At 37.5% G+C, this 10534-nt stretch overlaps 1 protein-coding gene across 1 annotated transcript; it reads left to right on the forward strand.

The window, feature by feature from the left end:
* The first annotated feature begins 6440 nt into the window (after nucleotides 1-6440).
* On the forward strand, nucleotides 6441-7732 carry LOC137242874 (lysosomal aspartic protease-like). Its single transcript, XM_067770125.1, has one exon. It carries the CDS (start codon nucleotides 6513-6515, stop codon nucleotides 7695-7697), a length of 1185 nt encoding a protein of 394 aa, XP_067626226.1. The 5' UTR covers nucleotides 6441-6512; the 3' UTR covers nucleotides 7698-7732.
* Nucleotides 7733-10534: the final 2802 nt, after the last annotated feature.

A 10534-nucleotide genomic window follows, 5' to 3' on the forward strand; every position in this document is an offset into this window, starting at 1 on the left:
ATTGCCACATATTTGGTAGAGAGAAAACGATTGGTCTTTTTTCTGGCTTTCAATTCCACCTGAAAGACGGTACAATGGCTCGGCAGCGCTATACATACTTAGGGAGATTGAAAAATCCTCTGCGAACATACACCGAATAAAATCCACAGACCTTGAAGGTTCGACGTGGTCATATCAAATCTTTCCCGAATTAGAGGAAGAAGAACACGGCCGAGGACAAGTGGTCCAAATAGAGATATGGTGCAATTCCTGTCTTTCTTGGTTTTCAATGGAGGCTTGTTATCTAGAAAGTCTGGAGTTTACCATACAGGTATTTTTGGTGGAGGTTTGGCAGAATTTCCATAGCTTTTTCTGAAGAAAATTACCAAATTTGAGCAGTGTGGCTAGCTGCTAAACTGTTTCTTTTGAGTGCGGGTCACACAAATCTGATGCCGTAAAATAAATCGGTCTTACGACCTCGCTGTGCAGCCAATGTACTATGTTTAACGCCTTCAGTTATTTACGAAGACCAATGCCTTTTGTAGTAGTTCGTCTAGAGTTTGACGTTGTTTTAAGGTTATTGTTGAAATTTTGGTATTATTGCAGCCAATCACTTCTAGTTTCATTAGTAAGACGTCCACCGTTATGATCCACTGTAGCTGGGATAACACACCTCTTTACGTTGTGACTGGGCGTGTACGGTATAATTAGTCTTGATTGGATAATCCTTCTTATAATTTAGCCTCAGTTTCAGTATTTGTTAATTGCTACCTCTATGTACAGAAGGAAAATCGAAAAGCTAAACGAAGAAGGAGAGAACAAGGGAAAGGGTGAAGACGCGATTGAAAAGTAGAGTTGGGCATTATAAGATAAAGGAAGACAGGGCAGGAAGGGGGAAGGAGAGAGAAAGCCATAGAGAGTGGGAGAGAACGAGGGAAAGGAAGACGAACGAGCTGATCGAAGTCAGACAATTTTGTTAAGGTAACTTTTGAACAGCTTTGAATGTCTAAAACAGGACTTACAAGTTCAGCATATGACCGGGCATACATACATATTGCTAGAAAATTGGTAGCTTATGGCGCTGTTAAAGCGAAACAACGCGGTGAAATTTTATAAAGTATATTTTGTGTTTTTGCTCTTGCCGCTAGTGTAACTTTAGTGATAGCGAGTACTGAGATTTGAAACCAACCAAGGGAGTAACCACTAATCCAAACTGCATTCACCATTTGTCTATCCCAACGAACAGAACTTCCGAAATAAGCCTAGGCAGAATTTATACATTCTCAAAAATATTACATTTGGCTCGAATCGAAGCTAGAAAATAAAGCTACTTTAGGGGACTTCGGTTGGTTTATTGACTTTCCACACTAAATTTTATTTACGCTATATTTAAAGGGTAAGAAGGGGATAGAAATAACTGGCATATATTTGAACGGCCACAAAGCCGTAATTATCAGCCAAGGCCAAATTTTGTGAATTCATACAGTCATGCGCTTATCTTCATATGTGACAGTTAAGATCGATCAATAACAGTGGCAAACAACAAAAGCAGTGAACACATTTTTTTCTTGGATAAAATTTTTTGATATTTTTTTCAGTGGAATACCTATATATTACGATTGCACGAAAATTTAACTTAAATTTTTAGCAGCAATAACTTTTACAATTGTCCAGACTAAGGGTCGGCTTTTACCATCTCCAGTTACCGCTAACTGGAACAGTCTGTGACAGATCATCGTACGATTTCTGTGAAAAAAAGTGCCAGCTAATGATACAAACGGTTCTAAGGGACTTAATCCATAAATATTTACCAAACGGCCACCATGGTGTGATGGTAGCGTGCTCCGCCTACCACACCGTATGCCCTGGGTTCACACCCCGGGCAAGGCAACATCAAAATTTTAGAAATAAGGTTTTTCAATTAAAAGAAAATTTTTCTAAGCGGGGTCGCCCTTCTCGTCCCGTCCGGCCAATTTCTAGGGAAAATCAAGAGGAGCACGACGCAAATTGGAAGAGAAGCTCGGCCTTAGATCTCTTCGGAGGTTATCGCGCCTTACGGTTATTTATTTTTTATTTACCAAAAATTTAACTCCTCTGTGAGCGCTTTCAGCGACCACCTATTTTCTTGACATTTTGCACACATGTTATAGAGCTGCTTAAATAATACTACACTGAAAGAAATGGTGCTAGTAAAATCAACAAATCGGTTCTGTTGTTCTTGACTTAACCGAGATTGGGTGAAATTGACGAATTATGGTTAATTCGACCGAGTTCTTTGTCAAGCGAACAAATTAGTTTAGTCATTTCAACAGAAGAGAAATTGTCGCTCTTAAGTTAACAAAATTTTGTAAAATTGACAGATTCCTAAACAAACTAACTGATTTTTCTGTTAACACAACTGATCTTGCAGGCCATTTCAACAGCGATCAACAGTCAATACATTAGCAAATTTCAAAGAAAATTTTACGCTCATTACTTTGTACTTATGACGATGGTGCCACTTGTTAAAAAAACATTAAAATGAGAAAACCACCAAATCGACAAAACACACAAAATGGGAAAACAACAAAACTTTGTTTTTCAGTTATCAATATAAAATGAAACACCCTTTTTTGAATTTACTGTGCAAACAATTATGAAATACCGGGGCACCTATTTATCGGGTACAATTATGCAACTTCTCCTCCAAGCTAAATGCAAAATTGCGCCCTCTTGTTGCAAAAGTTTTGTTTGAACGAACAGGATTTTTCCAAAGTTAGTAACATTTTGTTCAAGTTTTTACGAATTTTCACTCACGCGACCGAATCTAATAAGATAATAACAAACATCCTTTTTTAATGTTGATGTTTCCGACAACATAAAAGTTTGAGTTGCTTTGGAATCGTTTCAACTTAACGTGCTACGAAAATTAAACTTGCCGAATTACATGTAAAGTTACTCCAGTGGAGAATTACCTTCCTGAGATTTCATTCTTTACTTTTCTATAACTTAAAAGTTCTCTATTTAAAATGTTATGTCAAACATTTATACTACAAGTTTTGTTCGAAACAATCAAGTATGGCAACTACATGCGAGAGAAGCAATTGAGAATGAGCTGAGCTACAACTGAAAGAATTGAAAATCAGTTTTATGACTACTATTTTCATTTCTATTTGCAAAGCGAAGTTCAAAACCATAAATTAAATAAATTATAAAATATAAAATGTGGTGAAAGTGCGTTTAATAAACCAAAATAATAAAGTGTATAATGTTTAATGAGTGGCAGCATATTAAATTTACGCCCAATTGAAGTTCGGTTAGTAAGTGCGTACATATGTACATATGTATATGTAGCAAGCATGCGTATTTATTTATTCACATATTTACTTATGTATGTATATGGCAACATAGGTACTTTCATACAAAACTGTCACAACTACTTTTTTTGTTCATTTGACTACTAAACCGGTCAATTACGAATCAACGATTTGCGCGCAGTTGATTCAACATCTTGTTGTGATGGATAAAAACTTACAGAAGTTTCGGTTGAATTGACCCCCATTTCGGTTGATTTTACCAGTATTTTTCTTTCAGTGCACCGATAATTTCGAAGCTATATTAACTCACAAATAATTTTGTCAAGATATTATATGAAAACTCATCTGCCTCACAGATACCGTTCGGAGTCGGCATAAAACAAGTAGGTCCCGTTCCGCCAATTTGTAGGAAAAATTAAAAAGGAGCACGACGCAAATAAGAAGAGAAACTCGGTCTAAAATCTCTTCGGAGGTTATCGCGCCTTACATTTATTTATTTTTTTTTCATTATACGGAAAACACAAAAATGCGGGCTCTTCATGAAATACACACTATGGGCTGAAAGACCGCTGTTTTTCCAAAAACAACTAGCGATAGTTTTGCAGCTTAGTCAATTGAGTGTTTTAAATACACCATAAACTAAATGAACACAAAATACAGTCCATTAAACTAATAATTTATAAAATAATAAATTTAAAAAATGCTTGGTTGCAGTGGGCTTTGAACTCGCAACCCAAACGTTTGAGTCGGGTACGTCATCCACTGTGCCACGATTCATACGCCTACAAGCTCATCAAATGACTCCCTTATAACTCACATTAGCTAACTGTATATTCGGAATTTATAATTTTCGCCAGTCGTGTTTGACTTTCAATTCTTTTATAATTTTGATTGAAGTTAAAAAAATTTACCAGAAAATCTACTAATGTGTTTGTTGTTGCTGTTGTTTTTGTTGAGATAAGGTTGCTCCCCGAAGGCTTTGGAGAGTGTTATCGATGTGATGGTCCTTTGCCGGATACAGATCCGGCACGCTCCGGTAACACAGCACCATTAAGGTGCTAGCCCGACCATCTCGGGAACGATTTATATGGCCACATTAAACCTTCAGGCCTTCCCTCCCTCCCCCTCCCCTTAAGTTCCATGAGGAGCTTGGAGTGCCAGAGCCTCGTGTGTTAGTGAAACAGGATTCGCCGAGGATAGGTGAGGTTGACAATTGGGTTAGGAGAAGCTATATATTGCGCTGGTAACCTGAAGGGTTGCGCTACACAGACCTTTGAATCTGGTATTTTAGTCGCCTCTTACGACAGGCATACCTTCAGCGGGTATATTCTGACCCCCTAACCCGCTGGGGTAATGTATTTGTTCCAGCTTCACTATCCCGGGCGTGAAATTATCCAAATAAGTAGCCATAGAATGAAAGAAAGAGACTGGTAAAACCAACCAAAATACGGGTCAATTCAACCGAAAATTCTGTCAACTGATTCTCAATTCTTTCAGTTGTAGCTCACCTCATTCTCAATTGCTTCTCTCGTATGTAGTTGCCACACTTGATTGTTTCGAACAAAACTTTTAGTATAAATGTTTGAAATTACATTTTAAATAAGTAGAGAACTTGTAAGTTATAGAAAAGTAAAAAATTAAATCGCAGAAAGGTAATTCACCACTGGAGTAACTTTACATGTAATTCGTCAAGTTTAATTTTCGCAACACGTTAAGTTGAAACGATTCCAAAACAACTCAAACTTTTATGTTGTCAGAAACATCAACAATAAAAAAGGATGTTTTTTATTATCTTATTAGATTCGGTCGCGTGAGTGAAAATTCGTAAAAACTTGAACAAAATGTTACTAATTTTGGAAAAATCCTGTTCGTTCAAACAAAACTTTTGCAACAAGAGGGCGCAATTTTGCATTTCGCTTGGAGTAGAAGTTGCAAAATTGTACCCGATAAATAGGTTTCCCGGTATCCCATAATTTTTTGCACAGTAAATTCAAAAAAGGGTTTTCCTTTTGTATTGATAACTGAAAAACTAGTTTTTTGTAGTTTTCCCACTTTGTGTGTTTTTCGATTTGGTGGTTTTCTTATTTTATTGTTTTTTTTTTAACAAGTGGCACCATCGTCATAAGTACAAAGCAGAGAGCGCAGTGGGCGTAAAGTTCTCTTTGAAATTTGCTCATGTACTGACTGTTGATCGCTGTTGAAAGGACCAGTGAGATCAGTTGTGTTAACAGAAAAATCAGTTAGATTGATTAGGAATCTGTTAATTTTACCGAATTTTGTCAACTTAATAGCGACAATTTCTCTTCCGTTGAAATGACTAAGCTAGTTTGTTCGCTTGACAAAGAACTCGGTCGAATTAACCATAATTCGATCAATTTCACCGAATCTCCGTAGAGTCAAGAACAACAGAACCGATTTGTTGATTTTACTAGCACCATTTCTTTCAGTGTACAAACTTTGTCTTACCCATTATGTCATATCGAGTTGGAATAGGTATATATATTTTTTTTCAATGGTCTTAACTTTCGTTTTGATTAATGCGCTTTTTGAGCATTATTAACTACATTTTGCAAAATTGTAGCTGTAGCAGGATTTCATATTTGTTAGGCATGTGAGGGAAATGAGTTTCCCGGAATCGGTATCGGAGCCGGAATTTATAAATTTATTTTATAGGAAACTGGATCGGATACGAAGCCTGAAATGCAAGTGAGCTATGTCGTATAAAGAGAACAGCGGATAAAATGTGATATGATTTATTGCCTTCTAAGAATGTGAATAGTAATGACTCAGTGAAAAAATTTAGTGGACAAATTTAGTAAAAAAATACCCCCGATTTCATAGAGCCAAATGAAAAAATATGTTACCAGCTGCCAAACCAAAACAAAACGCTTGCGTAGTTCCTTAGGTCAACCGATCAACTTCCGTTATACATTTGACTCCAAATAGTCGGAATCCGAAGTTTCGAGATATCGAAATGAAACATCTGATAGGTCCCTATTAAATGAGAATTAAGTACATAGGTTAAAATTTAAAATTAACTTTTTCTACGTTCACGCATGTTTACTAACTGATCGATGTGATAAACATTTTTTTTTTAAATAATTAGTGCTATATGTGACTCATGGTCGTCAGTTAGAGTGGGGTATATAAAAGCCAATAGCCTTAGGGAAAATACAAAGTATTCTAAAAGTTCCTGAGTTACACTAAAACAATTTCTAGGAACCGCACCAAAACAAAATGTTAAAATTGATAGTGGTAATTTTAAGCATAGCATTGTTCGCCGATGCCGCACTTCTTCGTGTACCGTTAAACAAATCCGGCAAGCGACGAGCGCTCAAAAACGTTAGCTCACAAAGGGCCGTGCTACGCAGGAAATATTCCAAAAGTTTCGGAGCAACATCAGAAGAGTTGAGCAACTTTCTAGATGACTCTTACTACGGAACCATCAGTATTGGAACGCCACCACAAAATTTTCAAGTACTCTTCGACACAGGCTCATCGAACTTATGGGTACCCAGAGCACCATGTGCTTCCACTGATTTAGCTTGCCAAGATCATAATACGTACAATGCAAGTGCATCGAGTACTTATCGGCCGAACGGTAAACGATTTTCTATACAATACGGTACTGGTAGCCTTTCCGGTTATTTGGTTCAAGATACTGTCAACTTTAATGGTTTGGTCATCACTGGACAAACTTTCGCAGTAGCAACTTCAGAACCTGGTAATACATTCGTTGATGCCGAATTCGATGGCATTATTGGCATGGGCTATCGTCAGTTGGCTGTTGACAATGTAGTACCCCCATTCTATCATCTGTATATGCAAGGTTTAATCGCTGAACCCGTCTTTGCTTTCTATCTGACACGTAATGGAACATCCAGTCAAGGTGGGGAATTAACACTTGGTGGTATTGATCGCAATCACTTTATTGGCGAACTCACTTATGTGCCAGTCTCTACTGAAGGCTATTGGCAATTCTATATGGATTGGGTTAGTATTGATGAAAGTTTGTCATGTACTGATTGCTCAGCTATTGCTGACACTGGTACCAGCTTGCTGGGTGTGCCAAGCGAGATTTATGAGGGTGTACAAAATGCTATTGGCGCCCAGTCCGATGGTCAAGGTGATTACTTTGTTGACTGTTCCACTGTTCGCAATTTGCCAGTTGTGACATTCAGTATCAGCGGTACGCCTTTTAAACTTACTAGCGCCCATTATATTGTTGAGGTTGAAGACGATAACGGTGATGTGTTGTGCATGTCTGCATTCGACGATGCTGGTGCATCTTTCTGGATTCTTGGTGATGTTTTTATTGGAAAGTTTTACACCGTCTTCGATCTGGGAAAAAACCAAGTTGGTTTTGCTCCAGCCGCAGCTAATGCTATTGCTTCAAATAACTGCAATTGCCCATGTCAGTAAAGTAGAAGTTGGAAATAAATATTTGATAAATTGTATATCCCAGACTTTAAGTGATTTTTCTCAATTTTTTTTAATTATTTAAAGTAAATATGTTTGTAAAAACATTTTACGTGTTGCGCATTTATAAAAAAGATGTATGTTTGTGACAATAAATTCAACTCCATTACATAACGCATATTCTTAGAAGCAAGTACCAAGCGTTCGTAGAGGTGCAGACATAACTCATTTGACTGAGGGATGCTAGGACGGCATAAACTTTCAAGAATGGTAAATTTCTGCAATGATTACCATGAATAGACCGGTTCATAATGATATCAACGAAACTAAATGTGTCCATGCGTGCCGAACAAAAAAAAAACCTCTATCAAAAATCGAAACTTTTGTTAAAAAATGACTATGTTCTTTTCGCAAATAAGAGAAGCTTTCTAAGACCAACTCTATTAGCTTGCAAGATCAGAAAATTGTGCCTTCACAAGGCAGAAAATATGTCAGACCAATAGGCTTGTTCTCTATGCCACAGACACGCGCCGATAAGCGCCTTTAAGAACTCCCCACTATTGGCTTTCCCATTCCTTATTACCTTTCCCTATCAGTCCATTGGCTTTTCCGCCCCATAATAAGGCTAGATAATCTTGCGGCTTAACTAGAGCATTACATGTCTGAACAGCAGTTTTCGATGAGAACATATTCGATTTGCTGACTTTCCGTCTGTAGATTTTCAACCAATAGCTATGTTCGTGCCAGCACTCTTCTTCTTCCGACATTTATGCTAAGTTTAAAATATGTGAGTTTCGTTGCCGTTTTTGTCGTACACCTTCCGATCTCGTTGTTCTTTATGATGACGGATCTGTTCCGGTAGGCCTTCCAAAAATTCCAGTGTTCTATGATTTGGCATATGGGATTAGTTTCGCTGTCCATATAAAAAAAAAAAAAATTACATGGCGCGATTAACCTACGAATAGATTTTAGGCCGAACTTCTCTTTCAATTTCGGTCGTGCTGCTTTCAACTTTTTCTACAAATCGGCGAAACGGGATGTACATGTTTTATGCCGACTCCGAACGGTATCTGCAGTTTTCACTGAGAAGCTTTTCATGGAAGAAATACACTCGGAGTGCTTGCCAAATCACTGCGGAGGAGCGAAGCGGCTTAGAAAAACTGTTTTCTATTTGAAAACAATTTTTTCTAAATTTTCGATGCTGCTATGCCCGGGACTTGAATCTAGGACTGTGGAAGGGGGAACAATCTACCACCACACTACGGCGGGCGTCTATATATCTCGTTGTTAATTTTTCACAGCGGTTTTGTCACAACCTAAACATTTCCTCCCTATTTTTTTGTTTGGCTAACGTCTTTCAGCCGCACTCGATCTCGTGTATACTGTGATAACAATCAGCAGCTTCCTTTAGATTTTCATTGGTCCTCCCATGTTTATGAACTATATCACTTTAGATGCTTTTTCATTCGAGCTTTGAATTTGTGCCCAGTATGTTAGTCGGGAGTCCAGAGTTGGGCATTTTTGCTAACACTATAATACTCTAACCACTTAAAATGTAGTGAGGGTGAAAATACTTAAATTTTTTTTCATGATCACTAAAACTTTATTGATAGTTAAATTTTTTATCAGTACTTCTAAAATTTGCACAATCACTAGAAAGTTTGTACTACCATTAAAAATATTGAATTTCAAAACCATTACCAAATAATATTGGGACTATTTAGGAAATATATTCTGCGTATTTGGCAAAGAATGCTCCAACGAGCATTTCAAGATTGTTCCGTTGGTCAGGACCAGGCAATCTCTAAGATGGCTTTTGATACTTTTTGAAAAAGGTTTTACTAAAAATTGGCGTAAACGATATAGATTTTTTATACATCAATTATTTCCTATAAACATAATTCTTCGATTTGCAACCTGGTTTTCGAAGTAGAGCAATTAATTTTGCATATAAAATCTAAAGAGAGCGGTAACGCCTTCTTATTAAAATAATTTTTTTAACAGTTTTCGGTAACGAAATCTTCACAACGGTTGAAGGTACAGAAATGAAATATTGCTGCGCATCTCCCCTATTCAAAGAGGAACTGCTCCGGAAGTATGTACAAACATTTGTATATAAATAATGACATAAAATTTCTATAAAAAAAATACGTATTGTAGACACATTTATCTTGATATCTCTGTATCTCTGTCAATGTCGTAGGCATTGTGGATAAGACAAGTGTGATATAGAGGTTTACGCCGATCACTTTAACGGCGGCGGCGGCGTGGGCGGCGCGCCTGCGTACGCCGGTGTTCCTACTTTAAAAAGCTTGATTTTTCTATTTCAAAAAATAATATTTAAGAAAGGCTTTGTTTATATGTATTGAAGGAAATCAACGTTATGGCCATTTCGGAAAGATCCGGGGTTTTTGCCTCAAAATCTCGCAGATCGTTCAAAAATTTTCAGGAGTTCCTTGCAGAGGGTTTGTTCCTCGTTCACTTACTCTAGAGAGGCTACGAACCTAATCCCGGTCTTTGGAATTGGTACTGCTGCGCCTGCTGAAAAGATATAGAGATACATAAAATTGTCACACTTTTGTCTGTATATTCGTGCAAAGCGTAGTTTCACCTGGGGTTAACTCCTAAAAATCGTCGCGAACACAATTTCTTTAAATCATGTGTTGCTATTAATCGTCTGTTAATACTGACGAATTTCATGGCACTGAGCGCCTGAAGTTTTTTTCGGCTGTTTTTAAGAGATACAATTCCCGATGTGCGAACAGTAGCAATTCCGACCACCAGTCGCTACCACGCCTCCTGACCCTCACACCATATGCCATCACAGAAGCTATAAGGCT

The sequence above is a fragment of the Eurosta solidaginis genome, chromosome 2, assembly GCF_040869045.1.
Source record: "Eurosta solidaginis isolate ZX-2024a chromosome 2, ASM4086904v1, whole genome shotgun sequence".
In the NCBI taxonomy this organism is placed as follows: domain Eukaryota; kingdom Metazoa; phylum Arthropoda; class Insecta; order Diptera; family Tephritidae; genus Eurosta; species Eurosta solidaginis.